The following is a 22,074-nucleotide window of genomic DNA, read 5'->3' as shown; positions in this document are numbered from 1 at the left end:
ATCCTCTCCATTTCAGATGAATTCTCCTTCCTAAGGGGATGCAGCAATACCTCAGCAAAGTCAGCTGAGGTGGAACTCCCCTGGTTCCTCCAAACAACCTCTGTCAACCTTTCTGGTTCCTCCAAACAATCTGTCAACCATTTTGGTTCCTCCAAACAACCTCTGTCAACCTTTTTTGGTTCCTCCAAACAACCTCTGTCAACCTTCTTGGTTCCTCCAAACAACCTCTGTCAACCTTTCTGGTTCCTTCAAACAACCTCTGCCAACCTTTTTGGTTCCTCCAAACAACCTCTGCCAACCTTTTTGGTTCCTCCAACCTCTGTCAACCTTTTTGGTTCCTCCAAACAACCTCTGTCAACCTTTTTGGTTCCTCCAAACAATCTGTCAACCTTTTTGGTTCCTCCAAACAACCTCTGTCAACCTTTTTGGTTCCTCCAACCTCTGTCAGCCTTTCTGGTGCCTCCAAACAACCTCTGTCAACCTTTTTGGTTCCTCCAAACAACCTCTGTCAACCTTTTTGGTTCCTCCAAACAACCTCTGCCAACCTTTTTGGTTCCTCCAAACAACCTCTGTCAACCTTTCTGGTTCCTCCCAACAACCTCTGCCAACCTTTTTGGTTCCTCCAAACAACCTCTGTCAACCTTTTTGGTGCCTCCCAACAACCTCTGTCAACCTTTTTGGTTCCTCCAAACAACCTCTGTCAACCTTTTTGGTTCCTCCAAACAACCTCTGCCAACCTTTTTGGTTCCTCCAAACAACCTCTGTCAACCTTTTTGGTGCCTCCCAACAACCTCTGTCAACCTTTTTGGTTCCTCCAAACAACCTCTGTCAACCTTTTTGGTTCCTCCAAACAACCTCTGCCAACCTTTTTGGTTCCTCCAAACAACCTCTGTCAACATTTTTGGTTCCTCCCAACAACCTCTGCCAACCTTTTTGGTTCCTCCAAACAACCTCTGCCAACCTTTTTGGTTCCTCCCAACAACCTCTGCCAACCTTTTTGGTTCCTCCCAACAACCTCTGTCAACCTTTTTGGTTCCTCCAAACAACCTCTGTCAACCTTTTTGGTTCCTCCAACCTCTGTCAGCCTTTCTGGTGCCTCCCAACAACCTCTGCCAACCTTTTTGGTTCCTCCAAACAACCTGTCTCCACCTTCAGGGGTGCAAACATTTAGCCCTTGGATCCACCTCCTCCCTGTTCCTCCACCACCAAACCCAACCCATTCTGCTGCTTGAGGAGCATCTCTGAAGGGGTGACACCATCACTGCTTCTGGAAATTCTGTGTTTTGCACAGGAGGATAAAGAACAGGTGACAAAGAACGGGTTCACCATATCTTGAAAACCAACATTTTGATTATTGTGATTATCACTATCCAATCTCATGTTTTATTTCTTATTCAAGAGCTGCAGGACTTTTATAAAGTAACTGCCTTGTTCTCCCCAAAATGTTGATGTAAATGGACAAACCCCCACTACATGTGTTTACAGATCTCTTTATAGGGTTCATTTATTCCAGCTCATCCCACAACCTGATTATTCAGCATTATGGCAATGTTTGTACAGAGCCTTTCACCAAAAGCCCCTGAAGTGCTTTACAATTATTCACTCAATTAAAATGCACATTAAGTACCAGCAGGCCTCCCTCCCTGAGGTGATATGATAATTGGAGATTAGATGAATTTTAAAAGGGGCATTTTGATTTTCTGGAGAACACTCACAGAAAGGACTCTTGGCCAGCTGACCTCCAAAGGGGCAGAAAACTGGGATTGGGTTTGCATTTTTTCCATGGAAAAAAATGGCAGCAACACAAGAATAAACCTCTAGAGAAAACAAATCGAGCACCACGAGTGTTCCTGGACCCAGTGGGGAGCTGATTTCCAGGAACTGTGACAATTTTCCAACCTCCTCTAGTTCCTGATCTAATTGAGATGATTCTTTCCCACTAAAAAGCACCTCCCTTGGGTTTAACCTTCTAGACATCATTCCTGCTCCTCACCTTTTGAAAACAACCCTTTCTGGTCTCCCAGAAGGGATGAGCCCACCAGAATAAAAGTGAATTTGCCATTAGATGACACTTTTTGACACTGCAGCATTTGGGTCAGTGAATTGGCAGGCACGAAGAGCTTCACACAATTAGGTATCAAGCAGGAGAGAAAATCCATTTTTCTTTGATATTGAAAAAGGTGATCAGGTACTACAGGTCCCTTCAAGTTCTGCCATTACAGGTTATTTCATACACCTCACGTTTCAGTAGCAATTGTTGGAAATTAGACAAGTGCCATAATGTGGAAGGACTTTTTAATCTATTATTTAACCAACCTCTTAATTTCTAAGTACTTTTGAGGGAGAAAGACACAAATGCAGATCCCACAAGCACAATAAAGAGTGACCTTAAGGGTGTCTGCAGGTTGTCTCACAGCCAGAGCTTTCCACATAGCAAACACACGGAAAACTGGGATGAGTGGCTGAACTGGAGGACCTTTTGGGCTGCTGGAAGATGTGGAAGCAGCACATGGCAGAGTTTTGTCCAAGACACAGCCCAGAGCTGATGGGACACACCTTTATCAGCAGCTCTGGAAGGATTTAGCTAAAAATGTAGACTGGGTTTATATGTATATAAAGTACTGAAATAGGAAGTTGGCTTCAAAAGGCAGGAGATATCTGACAACTCACAGTTATTTTTCCAGCCTATTTTTCACTCTCTTGCTCCTCTTTTATAGTTTTAATCCCTGGAGCATCAATAAAGTGGAGCACAGAATTGGGCCATGTAGTTCTACATGACATCAAAGCTCTTGCTGTCTGAGTTCATGGTCAGGGACTTAAAAACAAGCCCAGATCTCTCCTACAGCTTTTGCCACGGTCACTCCGTGGTAGTTTTCACACTCCCCATGAATATCTGTGATTGCATCTCACTGGTGGTTCATTTAATTGATGTGTCTTGGTTGGCTTGTTGTGCTCCAATGCAATTCCCAGGGTTGGTGCAAAGAAACTCTTGCCAGATAAATGTTTAAACTTTGCACACAAGAGCTTGAGGTTGGTTTTAACCTGGCCCTGGGGACAGAGCAGGTTCCCAAAATGCATTCCAGTCACTCCCTTTGGGCTCCCAACTGGACTGTCACAGCCCCAGCTGAGCTTGACCCCTCCTGTCACACAAATTTAACCACCTGGAATATTCCAAAAGGCAGATTTATCCTGTTGGAGGAGGGACTTGATGCCAGGGAACAACCCTGAGTGGCTTCCCAGAGCACAGGCTGACATGGCAGTGGCAACACTGCCAAAGAAAACATTATCAGCAGTTACTTTCCCTTTGACAAATGGACAGCCAGAGAAGTTTTCTCTCGTTGAGAGGCCTGTTGTGACTTTCTGGGGGTGAAGCAACACTGAACCAATTTATCAGCCCTGACAGCTCTCTGACTCTGTGCTGGAGTTCTCTGCATTGCAAAACTCCCTGGGAATTGAACTCAGACAACTGTTCTTCCTGCTGGCAGCAGAGAGCCGGGGAAAGGAGCTGTGATCGCTTCCAATTTGCCTCTGGCTCATCTCTTGCTCTGTTTCCTCTTAGACCACTACCTCATTAATAAAAACCTACTGGATTGCTGAGAGTTCAGGTTTCACAATCTGCTGCTGAGGAGTTGAGGGGGATCCAATGCTGAGTGCAGGAAAAGTGAAGAGGCAACACAGGAGGGATGGAAAGGGCAGGCAGGGCTGTCCCAGGCTGAGGAACAGCTGCCAGCAGGGAAGGAAACTGTGGATAAGGAACATGACCAGAACACCCTGAGTTTAAATTTGAGCACGTGGGGAGCAAAGGAAGGCAAATGGCCCATCCCCTGGCTCAGAATATCTTGCTGGAGATCAGCTTCCTACTGACCCCTGGGCAGGGAGAAGGCACTTCATGTAGTTCCCAACGCGACTGACAATCTGCTTTTGTTCCAGGCACTTACATTGATTTTTGCCCTTGGAAAACCTTGGAATTGTTTTATAAATGGGCCAGGAGCAGATCAGGAGGAAAAGAACAATCTGTCTTCAGCAACCAGACTGTGGGTACTTGGCTTTTGGGTGAGGAGGAGCCTTGGAATCAGGGGAGCAGATCAAATCATAGAATCATAGAATCGATTGGGTTGGAAAAGACCTTCGAGATCATCCAGTCCAACCCTTGGGCCAACTCCAGTCCCTTTACCAGATCCTGGCACTCAGTGCCACGGCCAAGCTCAGCTGAAAAACCTCCAGGGATGGTGAATCCACCCCCTCTCTGGGCAGCCCATTCCAATCCCTGAGCACTCTCTCTGCAAAGAACTTTTTTCTGCTCTCCAACTTTAATGTCCCCTGGCAGAGCTTGAGCCCATCGTGCCCCCTTGTCCTATTGCTGAGTGCCTGGGAGAAGAGACCAACCCCCACCTGGCCAGAACTTCCCTTCAGGCAGTTCCAGACAGTGCTGAGGTCACCTCTGAACCTCCTCATCTCCAGGCTAAACACCCCCAGCTCCCTCAGCCTCTCCCCACAGCACTTGTGCTCCAGTCCCTTCTCCAGCCTCGTTGCTCTTCTCACTTGGGTTGGAAGAGACCTCTGAGATCATCAGGTCCAACCCTTGATCCAACCCCACTGTGACCACCAGCCCAGGGCACTCGGTGCCCTGGGCTGGTGATCACAGTAGGGTTGGATCAAGACATGTTGGATTCTCCATCCCTGGAGGTGTTTCAGAGGACAATCAGAGCCACATCCAGTCCCTTCTCCAGCCTCGTTGCTCTTCTCTGGCCCCACTCCAGCCCCTCAGTCTCTTTTCTGAAGATGGCACCAAGAAGGGCATCCAAGGAGGGCTAAACCCCACCAGGAGGAATCCAGGGCAGCAAGAAGAGATTTCATAGAATCAAAGAGTATCCTGAGTCACAGGGGACTCACAAGGATCATCAAGTTCAGCTCCCGGCCCAGACCAACCCCAGGAATCAGGATGGAGTCACAAAGAAGGTGTTTACTGGGAAGAGCAGCAGCAGCAGCACCAAAAAAATGAAGTGTATGGAAATGGCATCAGTTGGTGCTGGAGGAAAACATCTGAGCCCTGCAAAAAGCTGGAAATAACACCCTGCTGGGGCACAGCCCATACTGATCTCAACACCTGTACTGCCTGGGCCCTTCATGAACCAGAACTGGAGGTAGGACTGCCTGACTTTGCAGGCTGCATGGCTCAATCTTTTTTCCATTGAGAAGATCCAAAGGAAAGATAAGTGAGGCATAACAGTGCCAAAAACCAGACTACATTTCCCCAGCATTTCCACCTTTCCTTCCTCTGTTCAAAGGAAAATGCAGTTTGTCCCATGTCACCTAAATCACCTTGATAAATGGAAGTGGAATTATTTTTTAAAATATATATAAAATAACAAGGAAAAACATCTCTTTCCTACCTTTTCTTCTCTTTTTCACAGAGCTTGAACAGAGAAAATACTCTAATTAGCAGCCCCAATCTATGTAACCACAATTTCAAGCCATGAGAAAAGGATGGATCCAGCCATGATCTTGGACTTAGGGATCATTAAGTGAGCAAATTAAAACTTTCACTCACATGAAGAAAAGGCTTCTGATAAATCTGGAACACCCCATATGGATCCTGGTGAAATCCTGACCTTATTAAAGTCCAGAGGAGCTTTCCCACCAACTCTGAGGGAGCCTGGATTTCACACCTTGTGGTGGTGGCAACCACTGATGGAGAGGGACACAATTCCATGGGGTAGGAAGGAGCCAGAAAGGCTCTGTAGGACCCCAGAGTTATTTCACCTCTTCATTTGCAGTGACTTTACACTCAAATTGGTGGGGTTTTTATCTTCATTCACCACTGGGGCTGTGTCATTCATTTCAGAGCTGTTTCTGCCCCCAGAAACCCACAGCAAACGTGTCCAGGGCTTTGTGATCAGCTCTGACATCAGAAAAGGGAAAGAATGGAAGGAACTGTTGGGGTAAAATGGACCTGTTCCCTCTCTGAAGTTCAAACCTTTTGCACATCTATCCCAGGCACAAAGGGCTCTGTGATTCCCACGACAACTGTGGCAATCATTTAATTACAGGGATTCATCCTCCCAAGCCACCAGCAGGTCCTTCAGGTGCTCCTGGCCAGACAACACATGCTCAAAAGGAGCATTCCAGTGGCCCTGGGAATATGCCCTTTAAGGGATGTTGCCATTCTGATGCTGGGAATTTGGAATTCATTAGCACCAATTAAAAGTGGACCCCGAGCTCTGTCCTCCCTGCTCTGCAGATTTATCCCTGCAGGTTGGGAACTCTGGGGCTTGCTTTGGTGAGACAGAAAGCTGAGATAAAGGGAACTGTCCTTGTATGATTTGTGCTCATGGGCCATGGCAGTAACAGCCCTGCAGGAGAAAAATGTCCCTCCCAGAGCTATAATTCCTGTGGATATTACAGGCACAAGACAAAAAGCAGCTGAGCTCTCCCATCCCATCATCCAGTTAAAGTGTTCCCGTTGTGGACACATCTCAGAGCAGAACCCACCACTTGTCCTTAAGTGTCTGCTATAAATAACCTCACCAGGAGTAAAATGGGGTTTCATGTGAGAAGTCACCTCTGTCCTTGTCAGCTTCACTTACAGCCAAGTCCTGCTGTCAGTCTGGGAGAGTTCTTGAGAGTCCAAATAACCAAATATGGTCATTCTAACAGCACATCTACTGCAATGGGAAAGACTAAACTAAATAAAAAACAATTATCTTTTTTTTTTGTTTGTTTATTTAAGACCTGACCCATAGCTCTGGGTGCTCATTGTTAGCAGTGACCCACTGGAAAAAATGAAATGTATTTCAACCACCACTACTAATTCTTCCCCACAGATCTCATTTATCACAAAAATTAAAATATCTGCAAGGTATGGAAATTATTAACAAAAAAAGAAGGTGAAATGCACTGCAGACATGGGGCTACTTGGAGAGAAGGGAAAGACTGACATAAATCTCTCCTGTAATCTCGTGGCTCCTTCCTACTGAAGGAAGGACCAGAATGCAAAGTGCTGCATTACTGGGGCAGAGGGATATGTTGCTTAAGGTTTTTTTCTAAAAAATAAAAGCAGTTGCACTGCTGGCACAACAGACCTAACTCTGTCACAAGTAATTTATTGCATCACTATATCAACTTATTAAAAAAAGAAACAGACACTAAAGAAGCCCTGACTTTGGGCCGAGTTTGGAAACATAAACAGCTTCAGAGTTTAATTAGAAACTGTTTACATCTGGAAGATAATTTCATTTGCCTCCAATTGTAACAGAGGTAATTCCAGATAGTTCTGCTGACTCCATAGTTTAATGTCTCTGAGCTGCCAGACTGAGCAATGCAAAGTAGGGGCTGGACAGCTGAGAACTGACTGAGAGGGGTCAGGAAATTCTGTGCCAGTGGTTGGATTATCCAACACTTACTGGCTCTGCAGCTCCAAGATGTTGGGAGATGTCTAGAAGGAAAAAACCACAACTGGTCAGTAAACTAAAGTGTCCTTTCCCACACTCTGTTTCAGATTCCTGTCCCATTTCCACCATGACCTTTTGCACTTCTTAAGCTTTCTACATTTACATATTTATTTTTCCATCTTGTGAAGTGTTGGAATAAGTGGTTTTCCCTTCCAGCTGACTTGGCAGCAAGGCCAAGGTGCTGCTTTCATGGCATACCCGACTGTCCCCTGGAGCCAGGGAGCTGCAACTCTCTGCAGGGTGTGTGTTTTCACAGCCCAGGAAACTCCAGTCCAGGGTCTGAATGGCCCAGATGAGGGTGACTTTATATCCTGCTTCATAAGATCATTTCCCAAAAAGAAGAACAGTGACTGAAACTAATACTTTATACAACAAATGCCACAAGTGATTTCCTAACTTGTCCCTAATAGGTTTTAGCCATGTTTTATTTATTTAACTGCATGTTTATAATGTAGTTAAATAAATATTCATTTGTATGACAGTTCAGAACTCAAACCAAAGCAGATGACAAAATAACAAGGCTCCCAAGAAACCCCTTGGAGAACCAAACCCTCTGGGCAAGGCAGTTCTCCAGGAGGCACCAGCCCCTCATCTAACATGCAAATGAACACTGGTGGGGTATAAAATCAGTGTCAATGTACTGGTGGTGGCCTTTTGATGTGCTCATTAATGGGGCTGGGTGATGCTGAGGGAAGAGCAGACCCTCAGCAACAGGACAAGGGGGCTCAAGCTCTGCCAGGGGAAATTGAAGGTGGAGAGCAGAAAAAAACTTCTTTGCAGAGAGAGTGCTCAGGGATTGGAATGGGCTGCCCAGAGAGGGGGTGGATTCCCCATCCCTGGAGGTTTTTCAACTGAGCTTGGCCGTGGCACTGAGTGCCATGATCTGGTAAAGGGACTGGAGTTGGACCAAGGGTTGGACTCGATGATCTTGGAGGGCTTTTCCAACCCAATCCATTCTATGATTCTGTGATTCAGCACCAGCAGGGACATCAATGTGGGACACACTTTGCTGTCCCTCAGACACTGCTCGTGGGGGTGAAGGCCATGGAGAAGCTGCTGAGCACCCCCTGGCCCTGACCCAGCCCAGTGGCCCCAGGATGACTGGGCAGTCAACAGACCACTCAGAAATCCCCACCAATGCACATTCCTCTGGCTCCACAAACCCACCCTTGGGATTGTCATGTAGCCCCACAAAATGCTCTTCCACTTCACCTGAGGGGGAGGCAAACTGCAGCCCAGGAGCCAGCCAGGCACAGACCCACAGGGCAGTTCCTCTGCCCAAAGCCACATTTCACAGACTCCCAGACTATTCTGAGTTGGGAGGGACCCACAAGGATCATCGAGTCCAACTCTTCAGTCAATGGCCCACACAGGGGATTGAACCCATGACCTTGGTGTTATTACAACCAAGTTTTAACCAACTGAGCTCATCTGAGGGTCTTTCATGGGCTTAGCCAGAAATATCAGATGGATTTTGGGTGAATCCTGGACAAGGATCCTACAACTCACACACCTGAGACCTGCCACTCAGTTTTATAGAGAACATGTAACTACTCTGAGTTGTGACCCCTCAGTGGCTCTGGGGAGCATTTCCAGAGGCATTCCCAGTCCCCAGCAGTTTGGGGAGGAGGGAATGCACTGACTGCTGGACTCTGAAACAGCAGCTACATGTGAATATTAAACCTTCTCCCCACCCTGCCCTGCTCTGAGCAGGAATTCCAGAGAAACCCTCAGCCCCTGAGTCTGAGTCAGAGCATTTGCCCTGGGAAAATTAGGAGGACCTTCAACAATGCAAACCAAGCAAGAAATGGGGATGGGAGAGGAAAAGAAAGCAAATAAATGGCTGTTTTAGATGTCTCTGATAATACAGTTGCTACCACAGGGGCTGTCAAGGGAGGGGAGCCAATAAAACCAGGGTTTCTCTGCCAGCAGAAATGGAGGTTTATTTATAAGACAAAATAAAGTGTAATGCACCTCTCCTTGGCCACTGGAGTAAACACACCAAAGGAAAGCACCACATGGAACTGTTTGCCTTGCAGATCACACAGCCCTGCCCTTCCAGCCCAGCTGAGAATCAGCCTGGGAGTGCAACACAGAGAAGTTCCCTGAGCTGATCCCCTGCCACCTGCACCCTCCCACGAGGAGCAGTGGGGCAAACAGGAATGGTCACACTCATGGAATCTCCTGTGCAGCTTCCTTAGGGTCACCTTTTAGCTGCTCACCTCATCTGGTACCATTACCCTGGACAAAAGAGCTTTGTTTCCACTTAAATATTGTATTTAGCCTTAATTGTGACTGATGTACTCAGTGTTGGTGCAGAACATCTAATTGCTCCTGGAGGGAATTCCAGTCCAGAAAGGACCAGTGCTCTTTTCCAGGGGCATCTGGAAGGAGCCCACCTGATGGTCCTTCCCATCTTTAATTTGTCCCCATTTGTCCTCAGCAGTGCTTAAATGGAGCCAATTAGTTTAATTTGGGGCTGATCCTTAAGAGATCACATTTTGCTCTCACTCTCATTCACCAATGAGCAGCTTCCCATTGGCAGTTTGCTTTAATTCTAATATAAAGGTTTTAATTTTACTTAAAAACCTACTGACAACAGCAGGGGGTTTTTGGAGTGGGTAGAAAAATGTCCTCTCCAAATTACAACATAAAATGAAGCGATATTTTAATATCAGTTTCCACTGTGTGGTTTCCACTCTGTGCTCTTTCTGAGTTCCTAATTGTTCTCCTCCCCCAAACCTGGCCTCCAAAAACTCACTAATTAAAGGGAAATGGTGTGCTGAAAGGCAATTACTCACAATTAGCTGCTTTTTTCTACCAGAAGGCACAATTCCCCCCAAATCCTCTAAAATAATGATCTACAGCCGAGAGGTTGAACTGATCTCCTTTCTCCTTTCTCTTCCCTTCTGATCATCCCTGCTCCAAACACAGGAATTCCCAGCACTGGCCCAGCCCAGCCCCACTCCCCTGGAACACACTGATATTTATCTGAGTAAATTCAATTTAAGATCTGACTGAATCAGAAAGACAGAGTGACTCCAAATTCTGGCTGGGAGAATGGAAATGGTAACACAAGATCCAAGATAAGAACAGGAAGGGCAAAGACACAGAGGGGTTCAAATCATTCTTGAGTTTTCAAAAGGAGCATCACACTAAAGGCACAGGACAGAGGGGGGTTGTTGAGCTGAGAAATTCTCCTTCTTTGTGTGACTGGCCCAGACCCTCCTGAATGGTTTTCTGTCCCCAACCCTTTGTGCCATCCCTGGGATGCAAACCAGGATATTGGAACTCTGGGAACAGAGGAAAAACAGGGACCCAGATTATAATAAAAGTTTCCTAAGAGATATTCTTTCTTTCAGAACTCTCTTCAGCAAATAGTAATGACCAAGCCCTCTCTTGCACATCAAATTAAGTAACTACCACTTGTTTCATGTCTTGAAACAACAGCCCTTGTAGTGCTTTCTGTTCCTAAGAGTTTGCATTCCTTGAATCTTTTCTCCATCGTGGTCTTTGGGGAGAAACTTCCAGAGCAGTATGAGGTGTTTCATCTCATGAAAGAAATGGGGCATGGGCAGTAGGAGAGATCTGGACCTGCAGAAAGGTCTCCATCACTCCCATACCAGGTGCAAAAGGGACAGGAGGGGACACTACAGAGAGCCCTTTCCCCATCACTCCCTTTTCCTTCAGCTGCTTCTGTGGGAAGACACAGAGGGATGGAAATGGTTCTGCCCCAGGAGCCCTTTCCTTCAGCCATGGCTGGGAGGGTTCAGCACCAAGGAACACTCCTGGTTCTGTGAGAGGCCAGAATAAGAGAATCATAGAATGGATGGGGTTGGAAAAGACCTCTGAGATCATCAAGTCCAACCCTTGGTCCAACTCCAGTCCCTTTACCACTCAGTGCCACGGCCAAGCTCAGTTGAAAAACCTCCAGGGATGGGGAATCCACCCCCTCTCTGGGCAGCCCATTCCAATGCCTGAGCACTCTCTCTGCAAAGAAGTTTTTTCTGCTCTCCAACTTCAATTTCCCCTGGCAGAGCTTGAGCCCATCGTGCCCCCTTGTCCTATTGCTGAGTGCCTGGGAGAAGAGACCAACCCCCACCTGGCCAGAACTTCCCTTCAGGCAGTTCCAGACAGTGCTGAGGTCACCTCTGAGCCTCCTCTTCTCCAGGCTGAACACCCCCAGCTCCCTCAGCCTCTCCCCACAGCACTTGTGCTCCAGTCCCTTCTCCAGCCTCGTTGCTTTTCTCAGTTGGGTTGGAAGAGACCTCTGAGATCACCAAGTCCAACCCTTGATCCAACCCCACTGTGATCACCAGCCCAGGGCACAGAGTGCCCTGGGCTGGTGATCACAGTAGGGTTGGATCAAGACATGTTGGATTCTCCATCCCTGGATGTGTTTAAGAGGACACTCAGTGCCACATCCAGTCCCTTCTCCAGCTTTGTTGCTCTTCTCTGGCCCCTCTCCAGCCTCTCAAGATCTTTCCTGAACTGAGGGGCCCAGTCAAGGACATTTATTTCCTTGCAGCAAGTCCTGGCACTCCCAAAGGGAAATGGGGCCAACATCTGAGTCCTCTTGGTCAAACAAACTGTCCTTGGTGAATTCCTGGTCTGTCATTAACACCCAGACCAGGAAGGAGGAAAAAGTTATAAGTGAACTCTTCAGCTTTCACCTCTTTTGGGGGAACTCACCTGATTTCAACGCCCTTGGAGGCACCTGTGCTGAGGTTTGATAAAGGAGGACATCTAAAAAGTGCATGGCCAAGGTTATTAAATAAACCAGCACTGCTAATTGGCAGAGTTTTGCTCTGCTGGGCTAAATCCTGCTGCTGGTTGCAGTGCAATAAACCCAGAGCAAAGCCTTGGGTTGCATCACAACTGCTGCATTTATCTCGTTGTCAGGAAGAGCATTTTCCCTCCAAGAGTGGGCACTTCAGGGAGGTATTTGGAAAACAAGTGGAAAGCTGAAATGGCCTCAGTGGCTCAGCCTTGCCCTTCAGTTTTCAGATACTTTGATCTCAGTAAGATCCACAAATCTCTGGTACTCCTTAAATCCTCTTTCACTTGGAACAGTCTGCGGCCAAAATAATAATAAAAAAGGAGTAATATCTTTAAAACTTATGCATTAAAAAGATAATAATGTGTTAGCATTAAATCTTTCCATACTGGTATTATTTTTACAGCAACCTCCCCCATTTCTACAGAGGGGTTTGTGTGATGCTCACAGCAGATATTTGAATTTCTGAAAGTCCTGGACTGTCACAAATCTGGGGTGGGTTGTGCTTGATTTCTTGTTCTAAAATTATATATTTTGCTACAGGAGTGGGTCTTTAGGCATTTGTAGCTCACACACAACTGGCACACATCTTGCTGGTGGCTTTTCAGAGTGAAAACTATAGAAAGCTCATTAAAGGATAGATCAACAGAGTTTAAACACCACACTGATCCCTGGAGAGTTTTTCCCACCATGAAGTAATTTCCAAGATCTCTTCAAAGACTGAAACATCAGAACTGAAAGAAATGACAATAATTGATGAAATCCTTTGTAAGTCATAAGCCTTAAAACATTCCCTTTTGCTGCACCACCACACCAGTGACTCCAAAGTCAAGTTCACAGAGGCCTTTCAGTTATAATTTGGATATTTCCTGTTCTTTTTAGGTCTCAGATAAGAACTTCTCAGTACTTTTTACAGCAAAGGGTTTTGGGTTTTTTATTGTACTGATCAAATCTACCTTGAACCAATTAGGAGAGCCCAGAGTGAGTGCAGTGAGTACACTGGGAGAGCAGCTGTGTCTCTGAGGGGATGTGGCTTCCCTGGGATGCTCTTAGGTTTGATATTTTGCTGTTTTAAGAGTGTATTTCAGGTAAGGAGGATCCATTTGGCTTTCCCTTCACCAGCACTTCCAGAAAGGAAAACTTCAGCATTCCTTGGATGATGGTGCTCAGAGGAATATTAGTAGAGGTCAGATGGTGAGGAAATGAATATTCCAAGTGTTAATTTTAAACTGGCCAAATGCAGCTTGGCTGGAGGTGGAAAGGATCCTCCTGGTGTGTTTGCTGCAGGGAAAGCCTCAGGCTGCAAACCTGGTGTTAAAGCTCCCATTTATAAATCAATAATCCCTGCAAACACAACAGCCTGCTCAGCTCTGGGGAGGCCACAAGCCTTCCCCAGGCACAAGGTTTGTGGAGAGTTTGGTAAAAATCCCCAGAGAGCTTTACAAGGTGTGCCTGAGCCCCCTGCCCAGAGCTGTGGGGTGGGCACAGCCTGGGAGGGGCTGCAGGAGCCCAGCAGGGAGCTGAGCTGCCTGGAGCCCTATCCAGGGAATGAGGGATGGCACATCCAAACCCTCCATCCTGAGTGGGCACAGCCTGGCAGGGGCTGCAGGAGCCCAGCAGGGAGCTGAGCTGCCTGGAGCCTTATCCAAGGAATGAGGGATGGCACATCCAAACCCTCCATCCTGAGTGGGCACAGCCTGGGAGGGGCCACAGGAGCCCAGCAGGGAGCTGAGCTGCCTGGAGCCCTATCCAAGGAATGAGGGATGGCACATCCAAACCCTCCATCCTGAGTGGGCACAGCCTGGCAGGGGCTGCAGGAGCCCAGCAGGGAGCTGAGCTGTCTGGAGCCTTATCCAAGGAATGAGGGATGGCACATCCAAACCCTCCATCCTGAGTGGGCACAGCCTGGGAGGGGCTGCAGGAGCCCAGCAGGGAGCTGAGCTGTCTGGAGCCTTATCCAAGGAATGAGGGATGGCACATCCAAACCCTCCATCCTGAGTGGGCACAGCCTGGCAGGGGCTGCAGGAGCCCAGCAGGGAGCTGAGCTGCCTGGAGCCTTATCCAAGGAATGAGGGATGGCACATCCAAACCCTCTATCCTGAGTGGGCACAGCCTGGCAGGGGCTGCAGGAGCCCAGCAGGGAGCTGAGCTGCCTGGACTTTTGGTGTCTACAAAACTGCTCTTCTCCCTTGGCACTGTGCCTTTGCCATCAGCAGAGCATCCCTGAGAGAATCATGGAACATCCTGACTTGGAAGGGCCCCCAAGGATCACAGGCCCTGCACTCAGGGAGATGACCACACCTTCACTGGCTTTATTTCCCACTGGCTTTATTTTTTGGAAGATCTCCCTCTGGCCAGGGCACAGCCCCACTCCCACTGACCTCACAGACTGAATTTGCTCAGGTGCTAAAACTGCTCCACTCTTACCACAAAGGGGGAAATGCAAAGCCTTGTGCAAAACCAAACCCCTCCCCTGCACGAGACAAAGGCTCTGCAGAGAGTCCAGCAGTGTATTTCCTGCACTGCTGCATTTCCTACACACTCATCCTTGCCCTGGCCTTGGGATGTTGCTCATTTCCTCTCGGCAAGAGGAGAAAAGGTGAAATTCTCATTTTGCTTGCTTGTGGTTAGTTTGTTTTAATTACCCAGTTGCTTCCAACACGTTTGTGTCTCACTCTGGTGACCTGTCAATGGAAAGGTGCAGTTGTGCTCCAGTAACACCTTCAGTTGTTTCAGCCTAAGGGGGTAACTGTGAGAAGATCACACAGAATCACACAGACTGTTCTGAGTTGGGAGGGACCCACAAGGATCATCGAGTCCAACTCTTAAGTCAATGGCCCACACAGGGGATTGAACCCAGACCTTGGCATTACTGCAACCAAGTTTTAACCAACTGAGTTTTGGGATAATGCAAAGGGAATGTTGAGTGTGGATCCAGGGAAGCAGCGAGCCCACAGATTTACCCCCACTGCCAAATCCCTGTTTCTTTTCCCATATTTTCCCCCCGTTCTCGCTGAAATTCCCTGGCAAGGATGGAAAGAAGGGAATGAGATCTGACAGGTGGTGTTGAAAGTCTTTCTTTCTTCACCTTTCAGGGTTCCTGAGACACAAACTGAACCCCCAGAAGTCCCATCCCAACTGGAGCTTGCCAGGGTTCCCCTGCACTTACCCAGTCGAGGGGTTCATGATGCAGCCCCCTCTCTCCGTGGATGCTTTGCAGTTACAGCCTCTCTCCAGGGTGTCGTGGTTCATCCCAAAATTGTGCCCCAGCTCATGAGCCAGAGTGACTGCAGCACCCAGGGGGTTTTCTGAGTGATCCTTCAAGAAAAACCCACAAAAGAATAGTCAAGCCAACACAGAAAACCAATGCAAAATACCCATTCCCCCTCTGAAGTCCTTTTGCTTCTCCTCTGAAATGTTTTATAAACTTAGTTGCAGTTACTCTGTTTAATCAACTCAGTTTTAAAGTCCTCCAGATGCACCAAGGGCAGGCTGGGAATTCCAGGACACCCAATTTCCCCAGCACAACAGGCCATGGAGCAGCTCTGAACATCTGGGTCATCTTCTCACTGGGGCCCAAAATTCCCTGCTCAAGAAATCCCCCAAACTTCCAAGCCAGTGTTGGAAAGGATAATCATTTATGGGTGAGGATGAGTGTGATGAGGGAAAAGGGAGAAGATCCTTCGTGTCAGCAAGAGATTTCACTTGGCCAATTTAACATTTTACTATTCTGAGTTGAAGGGACCCCCAAGGATCATCAAGTCCAACTCTTCAGTCAGTGGCCCACACAGGGGATTGAACCCATGACCTTGGCATCATTACAACCAAGTTTTAACCAACTGAGCTGATCTCAGGGTCCAGTTCTTTAATATCAGAATGTCCAAGGTCTCACAAGCTTTGTAAGAAAGGCCAAATATCCTTGAAAAGCCCCTTTTTAAAAGGAAAGGCCAAAGCAAGTGAAAAATCTTCCCTGGCCTCCTGTTAACACCTATGAATATTCTAAATGTTGCAAGTGCCAATTTGAAATATTAACATTAATCCTGGTTGAAATACTGATTTTTGGGGGCAATTATATCTGAGAAATTCAACTCATGATCTGATTACAGGCTGCTGATCAAACTGATGTCTTGGCTCAGCCACAAATCACAGACCTTTCCACGCTGATCATTTTCCTTGAGGGAAAAAAAATCCCCTGTGCTTGTATGAAAGGTTCCCCTAAAGGCACAAACATGTAATATAAATGCATGATCCACTATTTATCAGCCAGTAAGTGGAATTACCATGTGCAGCTGCCTGCCCTGAAAGCTTGTGTGAATATATTCACTTTAAATAACTCTTTTAGTATCATCCAAGCCAAACTCCAGACTAAAAAGACAGGTAAAACTGCCTGAAGCATTATCTGTGTATTAATGGAGGTTTAACACACGACTTGGGGAATATTTAAGAGCTTCTTCTTTCATCTCTCTGGGCTGGGGTTTTTTTCAGTAAATCATTTCTCAAACAGCAAACAAAATGAAAAAGAGAATACAGCCATTGTGGAAACAAGAAACTGCTCTCTCTGCATTTGGAACAAACTGAAATGTCTTTTTTTTTTTAATTCCTGAATTTTAAAATCTTAATATAAAACCTTTCGACAGCCAGTTTGTCAGCAGTTTGTCCTGCACATGCCTGAATATGGGGATGTCTTATCTAAGTGCAGGGCAGACACAGATCAGGGAATTCACATGCCTGAATATGGGGATGTCTTATCTAAGTGCAGGTCAGACACAGATCAGGGAATTCACATGTCTGAATATGGGGATGTCTTATCTAAGTGCAGGTCAGACACAGATCAGGGAATTCACATGTCTGAATATGGGGATGTCCTGCCTAAGCACAGGTCAGACACAGATGGATTTATCTCTGTACACACAGTAATTTATGGAATATTCAGAGAATTCACATGTCTGAATATGGGGATGTCTTATCTAAGCACAGGTCAGACACAGATCAGAGAATTCACATGCCTGAATATGGGGATGTCTTATCTAAGCACAGGTCAGACACAGATCAGAGAATTCACATGCCTGAATATGGGGATGTCTTATCTAAGTACAGGTCAGACACAGATGGATTGATCTCTGTACACACAGTAATTTATGGAATATTCAGAGAATTCACATGCCTGAATATGGGGATGTCTTATCTAAGCACAGGTCAGACACAGATGGATTTATCCCTGTACACACAGTAATTTATGGAATGTTTAGAGAATTCAGTGTAATTGAACCTGGTGTCATAAAAAGAGCACAGCCCCTCATTCAACTGGAAAAAATTGCAGGAAGAAAGATTAAGAAACCAGTGAAATACTTCCATATAATTTACTGGTGACAGGTTGGATGATGCCTTAAAATTAAGGCTATCTGGTCAAGACAGAAATTCCTCTCAATACTGAACTACTCAGACAGACAGCAAACTGAGCTGAGATTTTATTTTCTAGTATCTCTTCTACTTACTGAACAGTGATTCTATTTGTCTGGATAGTCTAAAGCTGGCAATTAAAACCACAGACAGGAATTCACACAGTCCACTCCAGAAGTGGAGCAATAAATGATGTGAAATGTAATTTGGGGCTTGAGCAGGCAGACAATGATTCCAGCCCATGAGGTTCTCATTACTTGCTCAGACCCACTTGGAATGCAATTTTATCAGCTTCTAGAGGGGTGTTTGGAAGAAGGAATGTGATGCCTCAGCAAAAGAGGTTATTTGAAGAGAGTATAAATGAAGATTATCAAAACAAACAGTGACATGTCCCATTTGATACCGAGACCATTTAAGTATCACGAGGACTAAAGAAATGAATAGCAATGTGACTTTGATTTATTCCACCAGGGTCTTTTAAAGTTAACTTGAGCAGTGAAAGTCATTACCCAACAGTTTCACAACCCCTGAATAAGCAGCCCTCGACTGTGGAGACATTACAAGCTGTTGCACAAAACATGCAGCTGCTCAGCCCGCTCTGCTCCCTCCCACCCAGATGCCAGTCAGGCCCTGACAGTGGAACTCTGGCACCTACAGCCACAAACACCCCGAGCCTGGCACTGCCCGTGCTCTCTCAGGTCACAGGGACACAGAATCACAGGGTGGGGTGGGTTGGATGGGATCTTAAAGCCCACCCAGTGCCACCCCTGCCATGGGCAGGGACACCTCCCACCAGCCCAGGATGCTCCAAGCCCTGTTCAACCTGGCCTGGGACACTCCCAGGGATGGGGCAGCCACAGCTGCTCTGCCCACCCTGTGCCAGGGCCTGTACAACACTCTCTCCATATTAATACTGGTCATGTATTTTTTCAGTGCAGCTTCAGTTTTTAAGTACAAGATCAATGATGAGACCAACAAAGGGGCAAAGCTTTGCTGGGGAGGGTGGTTAATAAATACAAATGTAATCACAGAATCACAGAATGGTTTGGGTTGGAAGGGACCTCAAAACCCACCTCATTCCAACCCCCTGCCATGGGCAGGGACACCTCCCACCAGACCAGGGTGCTCCAAGCCCTGTCCAACCTGGCCTGGGACACTCCCAGGGATGGGGCAGCCACAGCTTCTCTGGGCACCTGTGCCAGGGCCTGCCCACCCTCCCAGCCAGGAATTCCTTCCCAATATTTAATCCAAATCTCTCTTCTATTAGTTTAAAACCATTCCCCTCTTGTCCTATCACTCTCTGCCCACATAAAAAGTCTCTTTTTTTATACAGCAGCCCAGGAATATTTTCCTTTTAGATCCATGAATTCAGTGGGCAATCTTCTGAAATAGAGGAATGATGACTGAGTGCTGTGTCAAAGCCTTGCTTTAATATCAACTTCTCTTTGGTCTTTGTTATGACACTACAGAACCAGCACAGGAAAATGAAATTATAATGGTCTTATTAAAGCTTCTCCCCACTTTGAGTTCCTTCTAAAATTGGTGGGAATGGGGTGTCCCCTCCTGAGAGAATGCAGCTCTGTAGAGGAGGGATGGGCAGCTCTGGGGAGCCTGGCAGAGGAATTCAGATCCCAGAGCAGAGCTGCCCAACTGCACAGAGAGTCAGGAGAATCAGATCAGACCAGGATGGCTCCAGGCTTTGCATCCAAATGTCACTTCTGACGCAATCTCTGGTTGTCTCTTCTTTCAGCACCGTGTTTGGAGCGTGGGAGCTGTTGGTGCTGAGGGTTTGGGGTGCCATGGTAAGAGACTGGCAGAGTTATGAGGTTGGCCAAAGGTTCTGCTGCCCACTGTTGAGACATTTGAGCACTTCACCTTCCCAGCTTAACAGTTATTCCTTTTTTCATAGAACCACAAAATCTTTTAGGTTGGAAAAGACCTTTAAGACCAAAGAGTCCAACCATCCCCCGGCACTGCCAAGGCCACCACTGCCCCATGTCCCCAAGAGCCACATCCACAGGGCTTTTAAATCCCTCCAGGGGTGGGGACTCCACCCCTTCTCTGAGCAGCCTGTTCTGGTGCCCAACCACCTTTTCCTTGGAGAAACTTTTGCAACTCCCCAACCTAAACCTCTCCTGGAGCAACCTGGGGCTGTTTCCTCTCTATCTGTGTATCTTCCTAATGTAGAGCTCCCTTCTGGAGGTACCAGTGCATAAAATACCTTTTGTATAAACCTGAATCCTCCCTTGTTCTCTCAGGGGGAAGGTTGGACAACTGCACAGGTGGGTTTTGGGGGGGAGTGTTTGCTTGCTTTGGATTTGGTTCATTTTTGAGGATTTGCTTGAAGAACTGGAAACCATTTCTAGTTATTCTGTGCAAACCTCAAGTTAATTTGCACCATAAATTCCTAAATTCACTGAGGTGGGAATCTCTGGGTAACTTCAGGCTCCCCTTCATGGCCAAAGCTGCAGCCTGGCCCAGGATTCCCACACAGACACCAAGTTTTTCCTGGACTTAGAAATCAGCCCCTTCTCTATCAGAGCCCTGAGGGCACTCAAAAAAAATGCTGATTCTTGTTTTCTTGTTACTGGAATGAAGTATTTGTGATTGTATCTGTTTAAAATGACAATTTCCAGAGTGAAGAGGACTGACCTGGCAGTAAATTACACTATGGAGTATTTTAAAGCTTATGTTAGAATTAAAAGGATAAAAAAAGTCATCATTAAGGTCCTCTCTGAGTGCAGATAAAGCCAAGGCAGACACTGCAGCCCTGAGAGTGAAGTGGCTAAAATGGGGCTCTCTGTCTCATAAATGACTTTACCAAGACTTGGAAGTGCCCTTGGAGACTCCTACAGCTTTTCTTCCTCTTTCCCTCTGTTTCCTTTTGTACCTCTCCCAGGAACCCACGAATAGCTGTAACAAACACCAGTTAGAGTCTCAGCTTCAAGAGCCTGAAACCTTCCTCTCTTCTACAACTTTGATATGACTTTTTTCCCAGATGATGTTATTTGATGTTTTTTCCCACCCCTACACCTCAGCTTTCCTGCTGGCCTTGCAAATTCTCCCTGTCATCTCTCTGGGTGATCATTAAGAGGGAAGGAAAAGCAGGAGAACCAAGGGAGTCCATCCCTGGAATTATCCTGCCATGCTGATTGTCTTGAGGCAAAAGCCTCAGGGTCCTGGGCTCCAGGTCAGCCCATGAAGCTTTGAAGAAGAACTGGGAGCTTTGGGACCAACCAAACATCAGATGTTGTGTGTTCCTCAGCTCCCACCTCACTTATGTTGGATCTGCAGAGCTGGAGAGACCCACCACCACATCACCTGAGGTGCTGGAAGTGCCAACAGAGCTGTAGGAAACACCAGGGGTTTCAGCAGGTCCAGGCTGAGCTCAGACATATCTTAAGAGGGTTCAGGAAGGCCACATCCAATTTCATTTGTTCTACTGTAAAGGTTAGTAAAATAAAACTTCTTCCCCCCAACTCAGCACCAAAAACTGTTTGAAATTTAAGAAAATTAAAATTCTGAAAGCAAATATTGCAGAACTGCTTCCCAATACTGGCCATTAATTTTGTGTTCACCATGTCTAACATCTGACAACGGCACTGCCAGCAACAGCCTGTGGGAGGCTCAGGCACAGGAAATGCTGCCATGGGATGTTCTGGCTGTCTGGCAGGGCAATAAACCCACTGCTGCAGAGGTGGAAAACAAGGCCTAACCCAGGAAACTCCATAAACAGAGAATAAAATCAGTATATTCAAAGGTTCAGGACAGACTGTTGCTGCCTGGAACACAAGTACACCCAAGTGTATAACAAGTACATCTTCTGGCTCTCATCCTTCCCAGCCCCTCAGCACCTGAATCCCTGACAATGAGGAGCACAAACTTCCTGCAAAGAGCTCAGGCTGTATTTCAGTGCAACAGTTTGATTTTCTTCACTATGGAAACTACCATTTACAGGCAATCTGGATGGGGATATAAATAACAGTGGGACAGCAAACGGGGCACAGGGGGCTGATGTTCTGGCCCAGGGCTGCAGAACCTGAGCTGGTGCTGCCCCAGTTGGGCCAGTTTGGAGTGCTGAGCTTTCCCCACTTACCATGACGACCCCTCCAGACTGCTCTGCAGTGCACATGCTCATGATGGGTGCCATGCCAATGGTGGTGCCCTGGAAGTACACCCCACTGCAGGAGGGTGGCAAAGAGAGCAACAATCACAGTCAGTGCCAAGGTGCCTCCCCCTTCCTCCCAGCCTCAACCTCGTGTTTGTGCCACTCTCCAACACAGATCCCATCCCCAAGGTGTCAGCACAAGGGACAGCCCAGCCTGGCTGTGCTCACCCCCTGAGCTGCCAACAGCAGCATTTCTGCTGTGAGGAGCATCCCACCCATCTCAGCACCTCCCTTTGGGTTTGCTGCCATAACAGGGCCCTTCTCTCCTTCCTTTTGTT

General features: G+C 47.0%; 1 protein-coding gene across 1 annotated transcript in view; it reads right to left on the bottom strand.

Annotated features, from left to right (window-relative positions):
• The window catches only part of ADAM12 (ADAM metallopeptidase domain 12), a 214,191-nt gene that overhangs the window by 37,298 nt on the left and 154,819 nt on the right, over positions 1–22,074 (bottom strand). The window contains exons 10-11 of the mRNA XM_071563503.1: positions 21,725–21,809; positions 15,398–15,546 (exon numbers count right to left, since the gene is read on the bottom strand). Coding sequence (XP_071419604.1) covers positions 15,398–15,546; positions 21,725–21,809 — 234 coding nt within the window. The remainder of the gene's footprint in view (positions 1–15,397; positions 15,547–21,724; positions 21,810–22,074) is intronic.

The sequence above is a fragment of the Pithys albifrons genome, chromosome 9, assembly GCF_047495875.1.
Source record: "Pithys albifrons albifrons isolate INPA30051 chromosome 9, PitAlb_v1, whole genome shotgun sequence".
Lineage (NCBI taxonomy): Eukaryota > Metazoa > Chordata > Aves > Passeriformes > Thamnophilidae > Pithys > Pithys albifrons.
Note: the sequence above shows the minus strand (reverse complement) of the source record. Positions and strands in the feature narration are given on the sequence as shown.